At 47.7% G+C, this 25,129-nt stretch overlaps 1 protein-coding gene across 3 annotated transcripts; it reads right to left on the bottom strand.

Moving 5' to 3' along the window:
* Nucleotides 1–28: 28 nt before the first annotated feature.
* On the bottom strand, nt 29–25,101 carry LOC126034421 (retinoic acid-induced protein 3-like). Of its 3 annotated transcripts, none has more exons than XM_049792109.1 (4): nt 22,915–25,101; nt 3,170–4,140; nt 2,130–2,182; nt 29–1,446 (listed from the first exon to the last, which is right to left on the bottom strand). In XM_049792109.1, exons 2-4 carry the CDS (start codon nt 4,092–4,094, stop codon nt 1,354–1,356), a joined length of 1,071 nt encoding a protein of 356 aa, XP_049648066.1. In that variant the 5' UTR covers nt 4,095–4,140; nt 22,915–25,101; the 3' UTR covers nt 29–1,353. The 3 variants fall into 3 exon arrangements, with proteins under 3 accessions (XP_049648066.1, XP_049648067.1, XP_049648069.1); XM_049792110.1 differs by lacking the exon at nt 22,915–25,101 and adding an exon at nt 6,686–7,654; XM_049792112.1 differs by lacking the exon at nt 22,915–25,101 and adding an exon at nt 5,397–5,535.
* Between the last annotated feature and the right edge of the window lie 28 nt (nt 25,102–25,129).

Raw genomic sequence — 25,129 nt, 5'->3', positions numbered from 1 at the left:
CCCGTGGAAGAACACCAGTCTCTCATAGTCAGGCTGTTTGGGTTTTTATTAATTAAATATTCCACATACAAAGTACTAAATAAATATATAGCTGTGTCAGACACCAGCGTACCATACACACCCACTTGGAGAGCTCTGTGTATTTATATACGAAATATCATGGAAAGCTATTTACCAAATGCAAAGCAGGCTACAGAATGATTCAGCTCTGCAGACGTATTGCTCATCACCAGGGTGCAGTCCACACGGAACGCACACAGCACGCACACGTGTACACACACTTATATATATATGCACGCACACACACACGCGCAGGCTCGCTCACTCGCGGGAAGAAGGGCGTCCGCCCTCCGTAACATCGCTGCTTGGGAAATGTTTCGTGTTTATGCCACAGACACGCTCGGGAGGAGGCAGAGCTCCAAGGTGCACGGGCTTAAATCCCACCAGGGTGTGGCAGGTTGCTGCATGGAAGAGGCTTTGTCCGCAGGGATCACAGCCTGGGGCGGCAGGGGTGGGGAGGGAGGGTTTGCAGGGGTGGGCAGGCAGCCTGGGGAGCTCGGCTGGGGTGCGCGGTCAGGAGTCAGAGCTGGGAGAGAGGCTGATGCTGGAGCAGAAATCAGAAAATGCGTCAGGGTAAATAGGTGTAGAGGTTTTTATGTCTAAATTTCCTTCCCCCCCTCCACCGTGGTCTCTAGGTGATGAGGAACGGGTTGGAAGTGAACATGAAGAAATAAAAAGGACTGCTCTTTCTCTCTCTCCCTCTCTGTCTCTTCTCCACTGATCTCTGGAGGAGAGCCAGGCAGGGCTGGGAGCGGGCACAAAAGTAACAGTGGATAGATAGGGTGTCCTCGGGAGTACCTGAGGCGTGTTCACGGGTGGGCAGGAGTGGGGATGTGTAGGGCTGATGCTCCTGCTCCCACCTCTTCTCCCATCAGGTGTAGGGCTCAGGCATCCCCGCGAGCTGGTCAGAGCCCGTCCTGGCTGGGGCAGAGCCGGGCGCAGACCCGGCCGATGATCTTCCTGCTGCTCTAGCCCTACCGCATTCCTGCTGAAAATAGGCCAGGACAGGCTCTTCCCAGCACGTTCCTCTGTCAGAAGAGATGAGCTCCATCCCACGCAGAAACAGAGTGAGCGGGGACAGGATGGCCAGAGCGGTGTCTGAAAGCTGTGTTGGAGGAATGAGAGGGGCTACAGGGGTGCCCGTGCGGGGAAAAGAGGACCCCTCTCCTCTCCTCTTTTGCCGATGTGGGTTGACTCAGTCTCTTCTGCAGGATCGACTCACTTGTCACCCCGTGGCCCATTCCCCACACCTCTGCTGATGGGCGCTTCGTCTCTTTGCTCGCCGACGAGCTGCTACATGGGGCCTTTCCCACCAGCGTAGTCATGGTACGGGCTTGTCCGGGCCTTGGGCCGAGGGATGGAGAATTCATTTTGGGGTTCAATCGTCTGCAAAGGAAGCACGGAAGTCTTTAGCTTTCAAAACTAGAGAGAAATAATAAAATAGGGCTTAAAAAAAAACAAAAGAGGGGAGGGAGAAGCAGAGCTGAAGGTTTCCTGAGAGTGTGATCGATGGGGCTGTGGACAAGGATCCTGGCAGAAGAAATGATTAATGGAGACATGTCTCCAGAGGACATGTGGGGACATGATGTGAGCTACTAGACCTGGCTAGGCTGTGGTCTGGAGGAGGACCAGTGAATGGACATGGGGACATGCAGGTTGCCCACTCTGGATCTGCACTGCAACTTCCAGTGACTGCTAGTGGGAATACATCCAGGGCATGGGCTGGGGAAAGGAGCACAATCTCCTGAGGAAAGGGCACAGTCTACTGCAGGAACGGACGACTTACGTGACGGCAAATCCAGAAGTACTGAAAACCACAACCTCAGGCTTTGCCTTGGGCCCCTCTTGCCTCCCTATGTCCTTGGGCATGTCACAGCTCCCTCCCCCCGGCCACAGGCACCTCCATGAACACAAGCCATGGTATCACCCAGCTCCATGCAAAGCACCTGCCTGCCTCCACAGAGCTTGCTCTCGGTCCATTTGTCTTTGCCCCTTCTCCTTTCATCCCCTTCAGTGCCTGAACAATAGCCTACATGTGGTGAAATGGGTGAAGGAGGGCATGAACTTACCTTCATCTGAAAGTGAGAGGAGTATGGGGAGTAGCTGAGGTCTCCTGCGTCTCCTGAGTCACAAGACAAGAGGTGGGGAAAGACAGTGAGTTAGCATTAGGTGGTAGCTTGGAAATGCCACACGAAGGGAGAATCAGAGGGCCTGTGGCTACGTTAGCAGCTGCTTTTAGACTTGATCAAACTATGCGATATGCAGGCAGGAATGGGTTAAAATCCACGGGTGGGTGACATTAAATATTTCCTTATGAAAGCAGGAATGAATGGTATTGTAAATAACAGGACACAGGTGGCCTTGGAGTTTAGACACCTCCTGTTGCCTCACAATTACTGTCATCATCCAGCCAAATCCCTCCCACTGGTATGCCCAGGACCCCCTCTGCAGTATTCCCTGGGAAAGCACAGCCTTTCTTGGCTATTATTTACAAATCTGGAGGTCTGACTCCAGGGGACAAACGTGATCTCCATAGCAGATCCATGGGGAGTGCAGTCACATCTCCCACCCACAGATCTGGGAAACCTCAACTGATAAAACATTTTGCTTTGTCCAAGTAGGCATGAGAACCATACAGAAAAGTAAGACCTCCTTGCCTCCTTTTTGGATAATGGGTTCATTTTTAAATGGATAATGGGAACCAGATCAGAACTGGAATAAATAATCTCCAAGGTATAACCAGGAGAGGTCTGAAGAGCTGGAGCATTTCTAAGAGACAAACAAAACCACGAATTTTAACATGGACTTCCCAGACATAACAGAATCATAAGGAGTTATGTCTCAGCCCCGACACGCAGTAAGTCTCCTACTCAGTCACTCCTCCTACATATCTTTGGCTTTTGCATTGGTCCTTACTCTTCTCCCTCTTGTCTGGAGATTCATTTTCACTTGCATTTCTGAAGTTTCATCAGTCTGACACTTTTTCCTACCTCTAAATTATCCATCCTCTTCAAATCTTTTCTTGTAGCCCTCCTAACCCTTTCGGCTCATGAGTGGTGCATGTGTGGTTAGGGTTGGGGGGACACTGGAGTCGTTCACTTCATCGTACCTTGCACAATTTCGTCTTGGGTGTAGGCACGGTTGTCCACTCCAGTTGTCTGCTTTATGAACTTGGGTTGGCAGAAGTCATTTTCTGGCGGGTAGTCCCCCAGCTTCAGAGGGGCAGTGAGGAAACAAATTTCAGGGACGATATACATTATGAGGAAGATCCATCCATTGGACACCAGAGCAATGGCCACGACAGGATCATCCCAGCTACGTTTGCTTAAAGCCGTGTTGCCTTTTGTGAGCATAGTGATCCACACTACCCAAATGGCAATGGAGAACAGGATAGTGACAAAGATGTGTGCCCCATGTCTCTTCCAGCTTTTGTATGACCCACAGAATGTGAACATGGAAACCAAGAAGGTCAGAGCCATCAGGAAGAGCACGTAGATCAAAAGCATGACAAAGTCCTTGTTGGTCTCCTCCACAGACATATTCAGAAATTTGTCTTTCTGGTTTACTAACATGGTGACCAAGTACTCAATGCTGATCACGACTTGTACCAGGGCAAAGGAAACAATGAGGAGCAGCAACACCAGCCAGGAGAAGGGCTTTCTTCCTCTCACTAGTTTGTTGAGGTTGCAGGCATGGGTGAGGAGGCAAGAGAAGCAGAGAGCAAAGATGACTCCAAATAGGAAGAAGCGAGTGGGGCGAGTCCTGTCATTGAGTCGAATGATGAAGGCAAAGGTGAGACCAAAAATGCCGAGCGTGCCTAAGAGAAAGAAGAAATAGACGGAGATCATGTGCCGCTTGCTGTTGTCTTGGACTTTACAGATGAGAAAGAAGAGCGAGCAGATGAGGAAAATGGTGATGAGGATGCCAGCTGCAGCCAGTGACTCCAGGACAATCCCCCAGGCCTTCTCCATGTCACAGAGTAGGTAATAGTCAGCATCGATGCTGCCGCAGCCTCGGGGAGCCGACATTGGCATCTTCTCGCCTTCTTGAACAACCTCCCGGTGAAATGTTTCCCCAGAGCTGTAGAAGAAGAAAAGACACAGGCTGTCGTATCAACCACCCGGGTGCTGCCAGCAGTGGGGAAGGAGAGGCAGGACCGACCTCGACCCCCGTCTCACTGGGCAAGGACACCGCAGTGCTCAGGACATGGGGCTGTGCGAGCGGAGCCATCCCCTTGTTTGGCATCGGCTCTCCACCAAGGGCAAGCCAAGCCCCTTAACAGGAGGCAGTTCACCTCGCACGTCCTCTGCGCTGTGCCTGGGGTTGTGCAATGTTGTAGGAGCACGGGGAGAAAGCGAGACGCCTTAGCAGGCATTAGCTCGGTGCCCTGCAGCACAGACTGAGCTTTTGTGGCTGAGCTGTCACTTTTGTGACAGCAGCAGTTAGTCATAATACAGTTTAGGCTCTTTTGACAAGTTCAGACAGCATCAGTACCTTGTACCGGTGAGGTTCAGAGATGAGCAATGCAAACCAGGAAACTCATTACTGTTTCTTTTCCCTTTTTTGCTTTCTCTGAAAAACTCTTGGCTTTGGTTTATGGGTGTGAAGGAAGGGGAACTTTAACTACTTTTTACCCTGCAGATAACCAACCCGAATGCCTCCAGAATAGCTCTTCTCACTCCAAATTAAATAGCAAATACAGGCCACCAACCATGAGCCCTAAACTCATATTCCTCCTTCTTCATGACAGTGCAGCAGTAAGAACTGTCTCAAAGACCTCGGTCCCCTCCCCGAGAAACTGCCTTGCGCTGGCCGGAGGTCTGACATGTCAGACCTAATGCTGTTCATTGCATGAGAAGTAACCGCCAAGTTACTACTAGAGGAGTCCACAAGTTGAGGATTGAGGACAAGGTCTCTAACGCACCCAGCGCATTCCTGCTGTCTCCTCATGAAGAGCTCAGCGCTGTCTGAGTAAGCCTGGTTTAAGCCTGTCTCGCCAGGGGATAAGAGGGCTGTTTAGGTGAGCTCTGCCCATCGCCAAGGGGAATTAAGTTGCCTACTTCCTCAGCAGCCTGAAACATGTGCAGAAACCACTGCACGAGGACGTTGGGCACTCCATGGCCCATTATGCAGGCACTGACTGAGTTTAGATCCCCGGGGTCAGGTACTGCTCTCTAGGTACCAAATTGCTCAGTTAGTCTCAGGTCTCTAAAATCTATAAAAATGGGAGTTTAGATACAATATCAGCATGAAACATGGAGGAATCTGGCCTTAATAGTGACCCATGCTGGAAAACCAAGGGCTTTCTTTTCTGATATATAAAGAAAAAAGTCAACCTTGCAAAATTTAGTCTTCAGTGCTTGCCAGGCCATTTTTCTTGATTTCCCCCCTCCAGAACAACACACTGCAGTTATGAGGCTGGTTCTAAAACTCTTCCAGCAGATTTTAGGAAATGTAGGTTGAATCTTCAGTAAATGGCAGTTGATCTAATCAAGGAATGAATGAAGGGGGAAAATATAAGTGACTCACTCTCAGCCCCACATATGCCTCAATGCGACCTGCTTATAAATGATGGAATATTTTTCCAGCTTTTAACCTCACTGCATAAAAGGAGATGTGCAGCTCTTCAGAAAGCTGGCTACAATAAAATGCAAATCATTCAAATATGCAGGAACTCTGGACTCCCGTGGAGAGAACGGAATTAGTGAATAACACATGCAGGAGTTTTCACAAATAATTGTTCACAAAATTTTAGGGATTTATGATCTCTTGTACAAATAGCTGAGTTATCTGGACATTTGTGAGTAATAAATAATGAACCTTTCTGAAAATCTGGAGAGCAAATGCTACAGTTTTATCCACAGAGATTCACTGTTGATAAGATTAGCTTATCTATTCACAGCTCTGGCAGATACAGATTGGTGCCTGCTGTTGGGGCAGGTGGAGAGCTCAGAGACCCAGCGTGAGACCCCAGGGCAGCACCGAGCACATCCAGAGCTTTGGGTCCTGACCAGCACTTACTGCAAGTGGTACTTGCCCCAGTTGCCTGCCACAGCCCTTGGAACAAATAGGATGGGAAGAACCTCGCTGCCTTGGAGAACTTGGCCACTTGCACCACCAACTTTTACTCCCTTTTCTTTTTTTTTTTCCAGGGAAAAGGCACGAAGAATCTCTGCATTGTCTCCTGGGTGAGTGTTGCCCCCCAGAAGCTGAGTTTGCTCACCCAGCATCTACAGAAGTGTCTGGGATTTCCAAGGGGCTCTGCAGTCTGGGCAAGGGAGCCTGTGCTGTGGTAACTTCATGGCTTACCCCAAATCAGGGTTCTCACTTTAGTGCTGAGTCTTCCCCCTCCAGCCTGAGCCTCCTCTCTCATTGATACCTATGCATAAAATACACCCATCCAGCCACAAATTTCAAATCATTTCCCAGGAAAGTCTGCCGTAACTCCCCCTGCTCCAGCTGGCAATCCCATGTTAGAATCAAGGGTGGGAGGCATTCTCCCTTCGCTGTGGCACCCCAAGCCCCCGCTCTCCCACCCCCCAGACCCACGGTCCGGCACGCCATCCCACCCCAGCTGCAGAAGGCAGGTCCACCCTGGATCCTGTAGGACATTGCCTTGAATTACCTTTCTGGGTCCTGCCCGGAGAAGGCGACAGGGAGGCTCCGGCTAGAAAAGGCAAATTCCCAGTGCACCAGTAACACAGTCACCTCCGCTTCTGTAACCCTGGCCAAACAGCAGCCCCGCGCTCACCCTCCTCGGGGAGCTTTAACACCTGGAGGGCTGAGGAGGTGTGCCTGAGCACGCCTATTCCAGTTCCACCGCCTCTCCTCTCCGACAGCACACAACTATGAAAATATGGTCCCGTGCCAAGAAATGAAGTAAAGCCTCCTGACGTCAGCGGGGCACTCACCCCCGCGTCGGGGTGGAGATGGAGCCGCTGCCTGTCCCAGCCCTGGGACGGCATTGAACTCAGCCAAGCACCGCCAGGGTATGGTGCTCCCCTGCCTGACTCCGGTGGGGACTGTGGCTAGGAATAGGGACTGCGTTCCCTCCCTGCTCCAAGCCTTTTGTCTCTTTGTGTGCTTTCCTGGCAGATAACCGCTTGCAAGGTGGAAGGTGAGGAGGTTGTGGGATGCAAACGGGCCCACAGCATTTGGAGGGAGAGCGGCTGCAAGCCCGGCTCCAGACGGTTTCCCTGGGGCTCTCGCTGGGTGCTGCGGGGACACGTCTGCTCCGCTCATCCCTTCCACCTCTGCCAGTGAGAGCCATCGGCTCCTTTTCCTGAAAAGGGAGGTTTGCCTTTCCTGGTGTCTCGTTCAGCCCAGCCCTGCTCTCCGAAGGCGCAGTTCTGTCTGCTCACGAGTGCTGAGTCACTTTGTCCAAATTGCTGGCCCGAACGGTTAATGAATGAAGGCAATGACGAATTCCCCCTTGCTCTACATTGTGCCTCTGGCCTGACACACCTGTCAGCACAATCCCATGAAAAGCCCCAGCTATCTCCAACGTGTCCATGACTTCATCTGTTATTTTAAATATTACTCACTGGGAGAATTTTATTATTATGATTAAGGAATTGACATCAGGGCCTAGCCCCACCAAGCACTCAGTCCCTACATACAGCCCCTAAGCCTGGAAATCCCTCCTGCTCTCTAGAGGTTGTGCTCCTTCCCAAAACCGGGGGAGCAGCATTACATATCTGTGCTGAGGTCTGACTGCCCACGGTTGTCTCATCTGCATATTAATTTTGTTTGTTTGTTTGTTTTAGGGCCCCTGGCTTACTTCTGGGTGCTGATTCCTTTCAAATGTCACTTGTGGAGATTGCCACGGAATACATACAAGAGAGTCCTCTCTTGCACCCCCTCAAGAAGCACCCGAGGGCCTGCAGGGATGAGTGGCTCATCGAGTGAAAGGCAACGCTTGATGCAGTCACTGTGGGGTGACCCATGCTGAGCCCTGGGACAGCTCCTCATGTCCTTCCTACTTTTCATTTCAGTGTGAAATCCTGAGGCTTCTCAGGAAAGGACATACCAGGTTTCTTTACATGAAATTAATCTCAACTTCAAAGTAGGTCCCAGACTTAGTGAGCCAGCCAAGGAGGAGGCAGTTGTGAAAAATCAGAGGAGGAAAGGAGGAGTGATGGAGAGGAATTTAGCACCAGCTCAGTGGGACCCAGCCTGTCTAGGAAGACATCCCGAGAAGCTTTCAAAGGTCACGGGTCACCGCCAGCCTATTTGCATCTTGTCAGAGCACATTATGAACTGCCAGCTACTTCCCTACATTTACACAGACACACAAAACCCCACGGAAGGCAGCATGTCAAATTATATTGGGGTGTGGGGGGGGAGAAGAAAAGATAAGAAGAGTAACACTACCATTTTCCAGAATGCCTGAGAAATCCTTGAGAGTCAGTCATCAAACACACCCTGTACTTTCAACAGGCTAATAAATGGGGCTAATTTAAAAAAAAACCATCCCAAGTGACTTAGGAGCTCCAGTGCTGCTGATTCCTGGTAGGTAGCCCAAACAGCCAAAATCTCAGGAGGACTGGCCCTGCTGGTTGGGTGAAGGTGCCTATTTCTGTGTGCGCTGAAATGCTCCCAGGTGTCCTTGGCTGGATTGCCTGGGGCCTCATCATTTGAGATGCCACAGGGTATCCTGCTCAGTTTCCAAGAACCACTCCAGGAGCACATGGGTCTCCCACACCTCCTGTATCAGATCTGGCAGTCCTGTGCAGATATCTTGGATACCCTTAGGCATCTCAAATCACCTTTTTAATGGATTCAGTGCTGAATTTCCACTAGCTATTTCAGAGCTGAGATGCCCAGCTTATATATAGGTACCTAGATGTACATGTCTAGGTACAATCCACCATATGGATTTCATTCTGTGCATCAGCATAGACAAATAGTTCATTGAAGGTACTGTAGCTCAGTCACCAGCAACTCAGTCACCCGCACAGGGACGGCATATAGGGTAGAAGAGCTGGGGGAAACTACCCTTCTGGAGCATCAGCTCACACTGAATAACCCAGGGGATCGCAGATGGTCCTAGGCACCAGCGTGTGGGCAATTAAGTTGACTCCTGGGTGTCTACAGAGCAGACTTCTTCATTGGAGGCAGTCATCCAGATTCCCACTATAGTTGGTGGAGAGAAAGAGGCACTTCCAGGGGAGTTTCAGTTGACCTGCTTCACGACAAACCAAATCACACCTGAGAAGTATCTATTTCTCTCCAACAGAGGTGAAGGGAGACCAGATAATGAATTTAGATACAGATCTTTACACTTGTCAGCTGAATTGCATAGCAAGTCTCCAAAATCATTTCAACACAATCCAGTAGCAAAACGCTGGTAATGTTGGAAGTTCCTTTGGGTGGGAGGCTGTCGGTAGCAAAACAGCTTGCTTTGGCCATACCGCAGCCCTGGACAAGCAAGCTGGCTGCTGATGAATGGGAAGAAGCAGTAGCTAAAGCTGACAAGGGGCGGCAGGGATGGCAGCAGGGACCGACCCCTTCAGGCAACAGGCACCCACACCTCCCCTTCCAGTCCTCAGGCAGCAGGAGGAGGAGGAAGGCTGGGTTCTCCCTCTGTGTCAGCTCCACTCCTTTCCCCTTCTCGCTGCTGGCATTGCCCGGCCCTGCTCCCTCCCGTGGGGTGCCAATGCCCAGTGCTGCCCACTGTGCCCTGGGCCAGCCCTGCTCCGCCAGCTTCAGTGCTGCAGGGCTGAGCAGCCAGCGAAGGGCGGGCGAGTGCTGCAGCCCCGCTCAGCTCAGCCAGGTCTGGGGGAGAGAGCACGTCTGGGAGGTTCAGGGACTGAGTTAGTATCTCTCATTAAGCCAAGTAATAAAGCAAGTAGATGCCTGGGGAGAGACGGTGCTTGGCGCTGTGGAATGTGTCTAAATAACATGTTTATTTTTAGTCACTGGTATTGGCTGCGTTGTGAATTATGTTTGTGTCATTCCTCCTGCTTAGCTACCTGTGCAGTACATTGACAACACAAGAACGGCCTCACTCCCTGAAAAAATCCCCCCTGCCAGCAGTTATCACAGTCATACTGAGCTAACATTAGAACAGCCTCCACCCTGTTCTGCCCCATCCATTTCCTTCGTCCTTCAAGCAGTTTAGATATAAACATTATGACACCCTTGGAAACAGCCTGGTGCAGAGGTGATGGGTCTTCAGTCCAGGCAGCCAGCTCGGAGCACCTCTGCCTTAGGAGCGAAGACAAGGGCAGGGGTGTCCTTTCTGGAAAGGGACACGTGGTGCCCCTGCATAACAGTGGGCTTTTTCCTGGGGGTCCTGTCCCTGAATCACTTGTGCGCTGGCTCTGAAAGCATGTACCCAAGGATTACCAAAACCCCTGTCTAAGAGCTGAATCCTTTTCCTTTGGAAATTAAAAGTGTGACACCAAAAAGCAAATTATATCTAAAAAAATTGCAAAATAAACTTATAGTAGTGCCCTTCAGAGCTGTTACTTGTCTCTGCAGCCAGCAGCTTTTCCAAACTGCATGCTGTGCTCCCTGCCATTTTCAGTCTCAAGAACAAAATAAACATTTCTAGTATGTAACAGCAATGTGCTTTGCTTTGCTTTGAGTGTTGATTGCTGCCTTCTCTCAAAGAAGCTCCTTTCTTTAAATGAGTAGGTTTTGGCCAATCCCTTTCTCTTCCTGGCTCCTAAATGCCCAGATTCTTGGTACAGGACATTCATGATTTACTGGGAGGGGGAGAGATTTGGGCAAGTAAAGGGCAAGGAGACTTGTTAAAAAACTGAAATCAGTGCTAGTGGGTATGTCCTATAAACAGAAACTTTCAAGCCTGTGAATTACCTGCCAGAGCATCCAAATTGGTGAGAAGACCCTGCTTCTGGAAACGTAATGGCAACGGACTGCCTGGTCCTCCACGAGGAACACAATGCTCTGCTGTGCTGCAAACACGAGCACTTCTGTATGCAATCCCAGGTATGGCCAGCCTAGTACCTGGAAACTCAGGGGTACAGGGTGGCTCCTGGAGCACCTGCCGAAACTGGGCTGAGTTCATGCCTTAGACTTGCTCCTATCCCACAGGGGCGGGTGTCACACTGTCTTTCATGCTCCACAAGCGTGGAAGCCAGAGCAAGAACAGACAGAAATAAGTGGAAAGCAGCTAAGAGCACCTGTGGCTGTGATCATTTTGAGCCTTTTCATACAGCTAAACTGGTGCTCTTGAAGGCTGTGAGCAAGTTAAAAAAGAAATTAGATTTATCACCTCCTTTAGGACTTTCAACAGCATGCTGATAAACATTTCACTTACGACAACTGAGCCATTCCTCTCGACATAGTTTCCTGGGGGGTATCCTGTACCCATCCACTTACCAGAGCACCTAAGAAGGCTCCTTTATGGCATTAACCTCATCTGATTTTGTGCTGATGTGTTCCCAAAGCAGCAAGTCACGCTGCTATGGATGAGTGGGTATTGTATGCAGACAGACATTTGGGGAGAAGTGTATAACTCTCAGGAAACAAGGCATCTGAAAACACACCAACCGGTGGGTTGCCCGATACCCCCAGAAAGGAAAACATGCCAAGGGAGATCCAGGAGAATCTGCATTTTCTCTCTCCCATAAAGGCTGATCGCAAGGCCGGGGAAATGATTTAGGAGAGAGGGGATGTCTGGCTGCCTCTTTAGCTCGTGAAGCCAGACTCTAAGCAAAGCACTCCAGGACGAGTCAGCCTTTGATTTCCCTGCGTGCCAGTCCTCATTTTGGTACCCTTGCCTAGTTCCTAATAGCGCTCCCTTCAGTATTCCTTGCCCACTGTGCCTGGAGTAATTTTCCATTTTCCCTCCTTTTCCACTCCACACTGTGGGGTTGAAATGACTGGCTGAGATTCTCACTGCGAGAGGATTAGGCCCTCTCTTGCACAGGTGGCTGTTGGCAATAGATGTTCCGAGACAGCCATCCTGCCCTGGAGTCTGAGGCTGATTTCTCCTGTCAGCAATGCCTTGGGTAAGAGGCTCTGCGGAGGACTGCTGCTGTGCAAGCAGCATTCCTGGGAATCAGGTTGCACACAAAAACTCCCTGCTCAACAATACAGAAAATTCTGCTTTACTGCTGCTGGATCAAACACCACTGCAACAACACAAAACAAAGCTGAGATCCACCATAAATCACTCCTCCCTTTTAGACTTCATTGGGGAAAAAAAAAAGGTGTTGATAGATTTTATATTTTATCAACAAGCTTCATGCTGGTACAGATCTGTGTACCCACATAGCCGGCATAAAAGCTGGCATAAGCTCAATATTGTCTGTCCTGGCTAAATTATCAAAAATACAATTGTATTTACATGTTTAATCTTAATCAGACACATTCTATTGAGCAATACGGTTGTGCACAGATCTGTTATTGACTGCAGAACCATGGCCTGGGATCAGCCAGCAGTTTTGGTTGGTCTGTGTTATCCAACCAAGGCTAATCATTAATCGATGCTCTGATTTTTCTTGAAGGAAATGGGCAGCGGGGGAGAAAAATATAAGGAACAATTGTAAGGTAAGGTAACATATTACTCCTGAATATTTTCTTGCAGGTTAGAGCAGCTTCCCAGGTCAGGCAGTTCTTGATCGCTGTGTGCCAAAACACCCAGCGTCACCTCTTGGAGCTGGAGAGCTGCTGAGGAGCCACGTAGGTCCCTGGGAACCCCAGTCAGGCTTCAGGGAAGTGTAACCAAGGAATGTGATAACACACAAGGCTTTGGTGCTAGCCCTGATGAAGAATGTCTTACTGCAGCCCTGGGAGAACAAGCTTTTTGTCTGCACAGTTTCATCTTCTGGGGTGTCAGGTGCTTGGCAGCAAAGCTCAGGCAGATGGAGATGGGGGGAGATGGTCTGTGTTTCTCTCATCTTGAGCTGGAGACTGCTGAAGTGCTATGCCAGTGCTGACCTGGCAGGAATGTGAGTGAGTAATAGTTGCCAGATTATACATATAAATGGTTTATAAAGCAAACACCTCAGTTCTGCTTGCTAGTTCACCCTAGGTAAAGTTTGTTGCTTGGCCATAATTATATATGACCGTAAAACTCCACAGATGCCTTTCAGGGCAGCTCAAGCACTCTTAAGTCAGCAACCATGAGGGAAGCCCTAGCTCAGCCCACACTGTAGTCCTTCCCCAGCGCAGTGCACATGTGCCAAAAAGGCTGATGCAGCCTTGCAAACACTCAAGAGATGGGACAGGAGAAAAACACAATGTGTGTTTCATCAGGGTAGGGCTAGGGCCATGCTTTCAGCATGCAAGAAATACCTTTTTGCTCAAACCCTAAGGACTCCCCTCCCTTTGGCAACCCAGGAGCCAGAGGAATTGCTCTGCAGAGAGCAGCAGCCTGGAAGCACTTGGTTTCTGGCACAGGTAGATGGCATGCCCTGGGAGCCTGGAGGTCTGGTGCTCCTCAGGCATGCACAGACAGCACTGTGTCCCACCATCGCAGGGGGAGTGCAGGTGGTAGCCTAGGACCCTCATGCTGGGTGGAGGTTATAGGGCTCGCTGGGCAACAGAGCTCGGTATGCTCCATTTAAAAGGCCAGCACATTGCTGGGCACTTTCCTTTCATTTGGTACAAGATGATGAATGCAGGCCTCCTTCCACCACTTCTTCCATTATGTTGTACATTAAGGTGAGTGGGTTGCTCTTCTAACCTTGAGGACAACAAAGGCACATAAGTATCCCCAGATACTGCCTCAGCAGAAGCCCAGGACCACAGTTCAGCTCTTCACTCCTCCCACCAAAACCCTGTCTTGAATGATTCTCCCAGTGCAATATTTGTCAGGAGCGATCAGGTGTTGCATCAACATGAAGGTCTTTCGAGTTTCCTCCTGTCCTACCTGCTAATCACAACCGATGCTTTATGAGATCTCCAACTTCCTAGTATCACCAGTAACATTAAGCTCCCTAAGGGACATAGCAACGTTCATTTGGTGCATGCCTGCTGCATCTGGTAGAACAGCATAAAAATCTATGACATAATGATACACATTCAAGTAGCTGTACTTAGGGAAAATGAGGGGGAAAGTGCTCTATTCTCTCTGCTTCACTAAGGCAGAAGTTTAAATGGGTGTGTTTAAGAGGCCTGATAGCATTCCTGCTCCAGCTGCTTGCTTCTGTAAAATGATGCCCTTCCTTGCAGTTTCTGCCTAATCTCGGTGGGCACATAACCACACACAAAAATGCATACCTGGGTGCAAGCACGCACACATAGCAGCCTGGCTGCACCCAGCCTTGCATTGCCTGATGCGCTTTTTCCTCCGTTGTTGCAATGTCTATTAAAACTAGATAAAAATGCAGGACTTGCAAGGTGCGAGGGTGCTGTTGGTGGAAATGATAGCAGACAGGGAGCTGGGGGGGAAGGGGGGGGGGGGGGGAGATAGAGAGAGAGAGAGAGAGAGAGAGAGAGAGAGACTGCAATCGCAACCCAGGAGTGCCACTGAAAATGGTTTTCCATAGAAAATTCACTGCAGGATGCTTAGCATGTGCTACACTGCAATAGGACCCCTCTGCTTGCTTTGTGAAGCCACATCTGAAAGATCTGTACTCTTTAAACACTGCCTAGTTCAGTGGCTGCACTTTGTAAAGATGGAGCACTTGAGGCCATAGATTTGAATGCTAGCCAGAGAAATTAAGTACTTGAGAACTGAAGCTGAGGCCCTAATGTAATCCATTTCATTATCCTCCCTTTAATTCTATCACAATAAAGAGTGGAAATCTCAAAGGGAGAGTTGACTAGAAAATGCAGTCTGTGCATAAAATCCTACTCTTACTGTTTTAAGTCTTCTGATGAATGCAAAGAAAAAATAACTCTTCAAATATGCAGTCTTAAACACTCAGTCGCACATATACAGATGAATACACACACACCCCCTTTCTCACTCCTTTAACCAAAACCCCATCATTCCACGTAAAGTTCAAATGGAAATTTCCACTGATGATTCAGATCAGCTGGCAGGACTCAAAGTGTCTCTTGATTTGCTGCTGGGATAGTTGCTCTGTCTCACCTCACACCTTCATTTAACTCCTCTCCCAATTTCAGATAAGCCTGTGGGGACATCTGCCATCTGACTTCATGGTCACTAAAGGTATTGTAAACTTACCATGTTTGCATGGATCTAAACAAGCAGCAGTGCTTGGTTAGAAAAGAGCATTACACTGTTGAATGTGAAGTAGAAACTTATGTACTCCAGGAACTTCCAGCCTGGATGCTGTGCCCACGGCTGGGAAGAGGCAAGGTCTGAACTAGACAGAGAATACAGCCAATTGGCAAGTCTCCGGCCTTGATTATTTTTCCTCCAACCTTCTTGACAACCCAGAAGGTCCCCTAAGCTAGAGAGAAAAACATCAGTGCGCAACCATTATTAGTAGCCAAATGGAAAGGACTTGGCTGGAAGGAAGGAGGTTTACAAAGCTTCTGGCTAGCAGTATGGAAAGAGAGCATGTGCTTCAATTTGGACCAGTAAGTAACCTCAACTTAAGGAGCCCCTTTCTGGCCTGGCACTGCTGTGCTCCTTTCCTCCTGGCCCCAGGGTAGGAAGGACAAGCAAGCTCTCCCGTGGGAGCCCTGCTGTTCTCCAGACCCAGCAGCCCTGGCTGTTTTCTTGGTAAACAAAAATGAGTCCCCCTAAGTGACAGCCATACCCCAGGGAAGGGTTTAGTGAAGGTTTAATTGCCAATTAACTTCTTCAGAAATGCAAACACAGCTTCAGCTAATGGTATGAGCAATCCAGGAAAGCATCAGAGATGAGGCATGGCTCTTGGTGTGTGCATGATATGGCAAAGGGAAGCTTCAGCCTCCCCACAGCAGGTTCTTCTCCTCTTCCATGGTTGTTGTATTGCCCAATAATCCCTTCCTTGTTCATTATTAACAAACTCTCATAACAGACATTTGTTTGCAGTAATGAAATACCAACTGGCACACAAGCAGCTCTCCTGAAAAGGCTGTAAAGTGCTTTTTCCAGGAATCCCTGGCTGTGGATGGGACCTCACCTGAGGGTAAAACTTAGCAGCTGTTGGGCACCAGACAGTCCTGCTACATTTCAGCAAGCACACAATACTCCATCTCTGGGACCTGCAGGGAGGTTCATTTAATCACACAGAAAATTCATTGCCTTTGTGCTTATGTTTTAAAAGGCAAAAGGAATCAATACAAATTTTGGCTCTGACCTTCTGCTTGGCACACAACATGTCCCATCATGTGTGGGATAAGCCAAAGTATATTCTTGGGGGGGGGGGAAGCCTATGCTGTATGTGAATGAAGGGATCCCACACATGCTATGGATTTGAGCAATATTATTGCTGACTCCAAGGGCTTTATCAAGTTACAGGGCTATGATGTACATAGTGGTGAAGTTACCATGAGATCTTACGTTACATAGGGTTAGCTTTTCCTCAGCCAGAACTGAACTCACACAGTAGATCTGACACTGTGTTGAACTGGAAGCGAACTAAACCAACTTCAGTTCTTACCTGACAACCCAAATAAGAACTAAATCCAACCTATAATGATTCACCCATCTGACCAGTAGTGTTGTTTTACTAGAGGTAAAGACAAAGGAAAGTGGCAATCCATGTGCATTATTCTGCCAAACAAAACACACATTCTGGATATGACATGATGGACATGACAGTCTGGTTTCTTTAGCAAACACAGCATCTGTTGCAGTTTTGTTCTAATTAAAAAAGTCTGCTATTACATAACAGTTGATAATCCCCAATCTCCGGTGCGGTTAATCTAGACGTACGCATGGTTAAAACCTCCGCTGGCCAATTGAAATCTGACTTCCCTAACTACACATTTATAATCATCGAGCAGAGAAATGACACTGTTGAGCCTGTTACTGGCTAGGATGTATCCTAACCTTCCAGGACAACAAAAAAGTTTGACAGGTTTGCCCTAAGCCTAACCATCCCTCTCGTTACTCATCAAATGGATTTAAGACTAATACAATTAATGACTTGAAAGAAGATGTTGAATATAAATGAACCATCTCTTCCTAACAAGCAGTCCTATATTATTAAGCAACAAGAGACTTGCCCAGAGAGCCCAGCAGGATCTCCATTTCTTTCTATCATTTACCTCATTCCTTTTTTATCTGTGAACACAGATCCCAGTCAGTCCCTGAATGGCTGAGGTGGGATATGCCTGCAACTGTGCAATGGAGGGACCTCCACCTGCACAGGGGCTGCATTAGCTTCCTGTGGCAAGAGGCTTCAAAGCACAGAGGTGTCTCCTAAAATGCCATCAAGATGGGGAGAGCCACATGGGAACTGCTGAGGCAGTTCACATCTCCCTGACACCCTGAAAACACAAGGAAAGCAAAGCTGGAAGCAAATGGCTTGGACAAGCACCTGTCCATCAGCTGGGAGAAGAGCCTGCAGGACCATACCGCACTGCAGCATGAACAGCAAAGCAAAAAAACAGCCCTGGGGCAGCTTAGGGACCTGGTTGCAGGCTGCTTGGTGGGGCAAGGCTGGGGAGAAGTGAGCAGGGCAGAGTGCAGAAGGTGCTTAGAAAGGGGGATGCATGCATGAGACCTTCTTGGTGAAGGCAGGGAGTCAGACATGTAGGAATGGCTAAAGGTGGGGGGAGAAGATGGGAGGTCCCCAAAAAAGCACCCAATAATGGAAGCTTAATAATGCAACACATTCTGGGGCATGCTGAGCACGAGGAAATCTTGCTCAGGGAGGATCTCGGCAGAACTTGGCAGGCCTGCGCCAGCTGCAGGAGTGAAGCACAGAGTTGCCAGTTAATTATGTGAAGGGAGGCCTTGGCCAATGCTTCCAAAGGAGTAAGTCAGTCCTTGTGGAGAGGCCTGAAGGCAGGGAGGGAAGCTGCACTCAGGCACTTGTGGGTGGAGGGGCTCCCCTACCCCAGGACCTGCAGGGAGATTCCCTCTCCCTCAGCCACAGGAGAGGTGGCTCCCCAGCTGTGTGCCCCGCGGGCACCACCACCCCAAGATCTCCAGCACCAAATGTTTCCAAAGGTTAGTGGAGTCCCTTGGTCAGCTTTATCTGATCAAAAGATGGGAGTGGACTGGGTAATGATGCAATCCTGCAGACAATGTAGGAGAGCAGAAAGATGCAAGCTCTGCCTATCTGGGCAGGGAGATTTTGCTGACATGCTGAGCAGGCAGGCTAACCTGCTCTGGTGTACCAGTACAGCCTTGTACATCAGGCAGTCAGGGCTTCTGCTGCAAGGCTCAGCCTATTGCCCACTTCAGTCACACAGAAAAGCCTTCCAGCTGAAAGCACACAAGCTCACAAGCTGTTTCCTTCTATCCCAGGTTCATTTTAAGGCTCAGCATGGCTTCTGGTGCAGTTACCTTACTTTAGCAAAGCAGGCAGAAATTTACATATTTGTCCTGCTGCTGCGAAGGCCAAGGAGATGAGCACCCAGATCATAGAAGCCACTTCAAGGCAAGGTCACCCAGCCATGGTTGGCTTCAGATCTCTACTTGTCAAAGGTCTTTTCCCCACCAAGAGAGATAACAGCTCCATGCAATTCACATCCAGCTATAAGAGGGACTTCCCCCACATCAGTCCTCCTCTTTATCCCTGTATCTTCACATGTCAATAATTACTGCACAGTACTCTCCACAGACTTCAGCGTATTTTTGGATGTTAACCCACAAGTTCTTTGAGGCAGAACAGCATCTTCCTCTGTGCATTTTCTGTGCTACCTGTGTAAATTGGTAATACATGGTCCTATAGATCTCAGGTGATCCGAGAAGCAAAGGGCTGACACAGCTAACAAAGCTGAACACTTCCACCAGGAGGCTGCCCTGGCCCAAGTAGGAGAAGCTAAAGAACGCAGCAAAGGAGGACAGCTCTCTGTTTTTATCCATGTGTCCTGTTTGGCACAGGACAAGCAAACACTGCTGGTTCAGGGACTCTGCCTCCCTTTCCAAGAAAGAACAGAGCAATTAGCAAAAAAAGAAAGTCTAATTTGCTGTGTAAGATACAGAGATAAAGACACTCACCAAAAATTTCATTGATACTATGCCCTCCAGCGAGCTGCCTTCCCATTGCACAACAGGTTTATCAGCAACAGAAGGCTAACAGGGTCCTGCACTAGCCACATCTTCCTCTACATCTGCTGCTTCTACCAAATTCAAGATAGCCGCAACTGTCTGTTATAGGATTTTCAAAGGAACACAGCAGTCACGTACTCACAAACAGTCCATGCAAATACAAGACCAAGACGACCAGTGACAGCAATTCCAGCAATTCCCCTTCCATCAGCTTAACGCAACCCTGATGGAGAGGGAGATTCCTCACTAATCACAAAGTGCTGTTCACTAGCCAGACCAGGTGGCAGTATCTGACCTGTGAAAGCAGCACTGGCATTTTCAAGGAGGGGAGGTAGCCTGGCATTCAGAGGATCTTCAAAAAGTCATCCTCTGAACTAGATAGAGGCAGTACGGTTGGAGTAAAGAAGTCATCTCCGAGTGGGAGCCTTGCAAGAACCAAAGGGTCACAAAACACTAGCATGCTTCGCAAGAAAAGGCTCTTTAACAAACTCAGCTGAGATGAGCAAGCCTGGATGCAGCCAGCCAGCTGAACCCAAGCAGAAATGATGCGATCTCTAAATTTGATCTTAGAGAGAACAGACTAGCAAATCTATTTCTGACATTTCTTCCATAGATCTTTTACAAACCATTCCTCACTACATTATCCATTTTGGAGAACACAGCCAATAATTTGTTTGAATTTTTTAAAGTTTGCATTTTTATCTAATTTTTTCTCGAAAATTGGAAAGGCAGCACCAAGATTCCTACTTAGCACTAAAACAATTTTCACCAATGGGTAGAGAGAGCCTAAACGAAAGATACACATACATGACTTGAGTGTATCCAATGGAAAACAGTCCATAGCTCTGCAGAATCTCCAAGAGGCATCTCAAGGCCTGCAACTGCAGAAATGGAAAGCTGATTCTGCCTGGGCTCTGTCAAAGGAGTCTGTTAGGCTGTCTGCTTCATATTCTTGATCGTGTTTGGAGACCAGTTCTTAACAACCAAAGAGAGCCTCTGGCATGCACCAGGATAAAGGTTTAGCACACCTGTAAGCATACACATGAGCAGCAGTAATAGGAAATCACTCACTAGTAGCAAATTTATCATTCTGAATACATATTGAGGGAGAAGTATTACTTCCCTGCTGATGATACATCAAGAACAGAAGCTGGCAAAAGACAGATCAGGCTGGGTATCTCCTGTTATAAATTCCCTTCATCTGAGCTACAATAAAGACAGTGGAAGACCAAGTATATCCAATTACATGCTTGACTGGGGTACCTTAATTTCTGTTGCTTTAAATAAAATTGAATGAGCCTCTACACATTCTCTCCCAGCCTTGCTCCATGGACCTTGTGTCCCCTTACATTGCTACTGCAGGAAAGAAGGTACTTTTGTGACTGTAACTCTCACTGTGCAAAAGACTTTTTCCTACATGAAAGCCAAGAAATTCCATGTTCTAGCCCTGTTCATGGGATGGAGCACACGTACAACAAAAACCACACAACGAAACGATTTTCATCTGGAAAACCAGCATAACCAAAGCAATTCAACATTATCATACAACCCTCCCTCTACCTCATACAGATGACTTGCAGAGCAAGTTTTGCTATTTGTCATTCTTTACACAGAGACATGTTTGTGGATGAAAATCTTGAGGATTAAAGGGGACTTAAATCAATCCAAATGGGAAACACATGCCAAAAAACCTGCCTTCCTTGACAATATCAAATAGGGAGGAGGAAGTGATGGACAGAAGGAATAGTCTCTGTGAGAGGCCTGTCAACAGGGTTCTTTTTCTGCCTTTGCTAGGATTTGAATGGAAGACAAAATATTTTCCCCTTTTTGCATAGAAAGCCCACATTGCATTTCCCTTTCCTCAGAAAACTTTAGCAAGCACTAAGCCCAAGGGAAGGCGGAAACTTTTGACAGTCCTTTATTTTAGGGAGAGGCACTTTATTTTAGGGAGAGGCAACAGAGCAGCATGTACATCTCTGCAACAATAAGGATCCTCCAGCAGAGAAGGCAAAGATAAAAATAGCCCTCTTCCCTTTCAGCATGCAAAATTACACCATGTTAACCTCTAGTAAACACAGCTTTAGGCTTCTAGATGCTTCCCTGAAAAAGTGCTGAACAAGCTCCAAGAACATCTACCCCTCCCTGAGGACCTACAGTGTCAACAGCTGGAGACTGCACAGTGCCACTGTCTTCTACTGCACAACTAGACATGACCTTGGCACAGTTCAACACACATCCTACCATGAAACATGATGTATACTTGATTATCATGTTCAGGAAGGCATGTACCTGTGCCCGAGGGGGGCTTTGGAAGCAGAGAAAAAGTGCTATTGTCATCATTATAAGTTTCCATATCTGAGGAGTCCTCAGGAAGAGATACGGCACTGGAGGCATGGCTGCATTCATCCCTGGGCCAGAGAGCAAGCAACCACTCCCGTTTCTTAGGTGCCAGAAGACTGAAACATCCTTAGCTCTCCCTTTTAAATATTGTTATTCAGAAGGAGCTTTCATAGTCTGACCAGGAAAAAAAAGCCATCTGAAGACTGAGAAAGTGTCTTCTAACCTTTTTTTTTTTTTAAAGCTCAGGAGTTAACCCCAAAGCTTGGGTTTGTCAGAAACTTATGTTCTGATTCTCCGTGTTTACACGGTCACAGTCCCCCCCCCCCCCCCCCCCCAAATCTACCAGTAAGTGCATAAGCAAGAGCAGTAAGAATTCACAGTGACTACACAGACTACCTCTGGCACCAAAGCTGGATTTTTTACAGCATTTCCTCTGCACCATTTACAAGAATTGCTCACTTGGATGTTTACAGAAGCTCCTCACATGCCGTTGCAGGCAAACCACAACTTCACATTTATAAAACATCAAAATGCTTGGTACCTGCCTGTGTCTTTCACAGGTCATGCAATCAATTCCATTCCTTTTTAAGTACTTCCAAGGGCTTTTAAGTATGGTGGATATTTTCCTTCTTCAGTGCTTGACTAAACTGGGAATATACTAATTTCAGTCCTGCTTTCTAAACTAAGGCCCTCCAGATTCCCAATCACTTCTTACTCTGACAGTTCCCTCCTAAACTTGAGCCTCTTCTCAGCACAAGTTAATGGTGTTGCTAGAAAGTCATCATACTTAGCTCTCCCTCTTAGTCATCTCTACTTTTTTGGGGCAAGGGGGAAGGCAGGCTGCCAGGTCCTTGAACAGGCTGTGTTCCTCATCATTATTTTAAGCAGACTTAGGCTTAGGCTGCCACCACAGAAAAAAGCCCTGCATTCCCCACCTTGGCTCCCAGCTGTGCTTTTCTGCCTGTGTCTTCCCTTGCAGCCCCTGGGCAGCAGATGCATGGCACTGGGGAACCGAGACGTCAAATCCATTTCAGACAGGTCAATTCAGCACAGCATCTGCTCTGGACTACTGTGTGGTTGCAGGGACTGCTACTTTTTGCAGCTATCCTTACTTATGTTGAAGTCAGTTATCCACACTGACATCAATGTTTAATTTTATGCCTCCCCTTCAAAGGATTGTCCTGCTTCTGCTAGCTCTAGAACATTTAAGTGAAAGACACTACATCCCCATTCTTTACTGTCCAAAGTAGTCCCCTACGCAGTATTAAAAATCAAAACTATAAAACATTAATTAAAATATATAAACAACTATGTTCTCATTATGGACTTGGAAAGTGCAGAATTGTTTCAAACTGCAAACACCCCCCCCCCCCCCCCCCCCCCCAACATCTTTCGAGAACACAGTTTTTGTTGAAACTTCACTCGAGTTTCAACCACAAAAAAAATGACAGGCTGTGTTAGCCCAATCCTACCTTACGTCACACTAAGGTTAATCCCCCACTTCAGCTCCCTGCTGTGCAAAGACTCAGGTGTGCAGAGAGGTGTGCTTCAGAACTGCCCCTCAAGAGTCCTCCTGACCGAACAAACACACTGGCATCAGTTGATGTACAAAAGTATGCAGCCACACACATACCAGTGCTGATATTTTCTGAACTATTTCTGATATTTCTTTTATCCAGAGACAGACAGGTCTCGCTCCATTCTTTTCCCCTCACGTTTCATTAGATCAGCTACAGATTTTGCTTTAGCCTGGCTGCAAATTCTGTTTTGACCAAATGCATCTTTAGACACTCCCTATTCCACTTCAGTTATACAAACACCCTCTGACCTAGCCCTTATGGTGTAATCACAGTAAGAGACTATTTCCTGCCCCTCCAACCTGTTGAGATATTTTTAGTGGAAATTGAATGCACATACCTGTGGCAGGTGAGGCACCAGTGAGAACGTGGGTGTGGTGAGACCTTTGCTTTTCTAGTGTCAAGTGTTTCTACAGCTTCTCATTCCAACTCAAGGGAGGCGGCCAGCTGTCTAGGAGTTACTCCTCTCAAGGAGGCTCTGCACCCTTTTACAAGGAGCAGCTCTACATCTCTTCTCTGTTATTCTTGCAACTGCAGAGAAGGGATAGAGAATCTTTGATCCCATCAAGGGGCAAGACAGATCCCCTCTGCCATTGCAGCCTTCCACACAGGAAAGAATGCAGACAGATGCTAGAGACCCCACCAATCTGTCAAAGAAAGCTTCATACTAATTCTGAGAGGAATGACCCTGCCCTACCTCCTCCAGCAGTAAAATTGCCCTTCACATCACTTTACAAGATTCATTCAGGACTGACTCTGCATGCCACCCATTACATAGCTGGGAGTAACACGAGGAGGTTTTCCAGAGACCCAGGAGCCTCAGAGGGCTTTAATATTCATTTGCTGATAGCAGGACCAACCCTGTCCTGCTCATGAAGGATAAGAAATTTTGTTAAAGCATCCAGCAGCACAGAGGACCAGCTGGAAGAGTTCCCTTGCTTCATGGAGAACAAGCATTTGCATCTCCACAGATCTGCTAACTCATTTTATTCCTCTATCTCTGGCGCATTCTAGGGCTGTTTCCTCTTACCTGTGGGGATCCCTACCAAAGGGCCCTGTAGAATTAACATGTTCTTGTTACTGGGCTTCCAACCCTGCCTTCTCTGCACTAGGATGCATGCAGGATGCATACTCTCTTCCTAAGAATGCTCTTAACAGTCAACATACCCAAGATTTCTACCCTTACTTATCTGCCACTGATCTTAGACTGCTTTAGAGCTATCAAACTTGAAGCTGACTATTCAGGACATTTGAGTAAATTGCTACTAAAAAAAAAAGATAACATAAGAACACTGGCACTCTTCTCACACAGAGGGTATGTTTGTTTTTCATGAAGACAACAGAGCTGTTTTAAATAAAAAAGAAAAAACATGTTCCCCTTAGTTTTAACCATGCTGTTTTTTGTAATTTTGCAAAATGTGTGTCCCAAACAAAAGTATAAAAGCATTCTAGCATACATGTGTATATTAGACTTAATGTTGACACAATGAAGTAACCATTGTGCTCATCTTGACTACTGCATTAGTTTCTGCTTTCCATTTACATCTAAAAAAGGATCTTTTGAACATTGTTTTTCATGTAGCAGAAAATCCAGTTTATAAATGGTTCTAACAGACATTAAATTTTCATGTTGAGTGATCACGAAGGAGCTTCTCGCCTTTCTCTGCCCACTCACCAGCAGAAATGTCCAGTGTGAAAATTTTTATTGCCAGTGGGAACTAGCACAAACCAACTGGTTTGATATGACGACAAGTACATTTATCCCATTCTTGCAGAAGTCTACTTATAGGGCACTGAATTCTGCCCAAGGCAGAAAAATAAATAGGGGAACAGAAAGAGCCTCTACAGTACCTGGTTTTCTTCACCACCAAGCTCGTGAGCTGCTTTCCTATGTAAATACTACCCTCTTGTGTTGGTTTGTAAGTACTACAAGAATCGGCCACAAAAAAACCCCACAAAACAACAAACCCAAACCTCTTCTTGATCTTGCCAACCATTACAGATTCTGGATGGAATTCCAGGCAGTGAATAGCCTAATCCTGCTGAAACAGGTTCTCTCTGCGCTGGGCCACTCTTCAGCTGACACATCTAAGGTATTGATGTCAAGTCT

This window comes from Accipiter gentilis, chromosome 34, assembly GCF_929443795.1.
Source record: "Accipiter gentilis chromosome 34, bAccGen1.1, whole genome shotgun sequence".
Lineage (NCBI taxonomy): Eukaryota > Metazoa > Chordata > Aves > Accipitriformes > Accipitridae > Astur > Astur gentilis.
The sequence above is the reverse complement of the archived record's forward strand: the minus strand, read 5'-3'. Positions and strand labels throughout refer to the sequence as shown.

What these genes read in the sequence shown, in the direction of transcription:
- LOC126034421 (XM_049792109.1), bottom strand. Translation starts at nt 4,094, where the DNA reads ATGCCAATGTCGGCTCCCCGAGGCTGCGGCAGCATCGATGCTGACTAT. An exon ending in CCAAGACGAAATTGTGCAAG is followed by an intron (nt 2,183 to 3,169) that starts GTACGATGAAGT and finishes CTTGTGACTCAG; the next exon opens with GAGACGCAGGAGACCTCAGC. An exon ending in CCTCTCACTTTCAGATGAAG is followed by an intron (nt 1,447 to 2,129) that starts GTAAGTTCATGC and finishes CTTCCTTTGCAG; the next exon opens with ACGATTGAACCCCAAAATGA.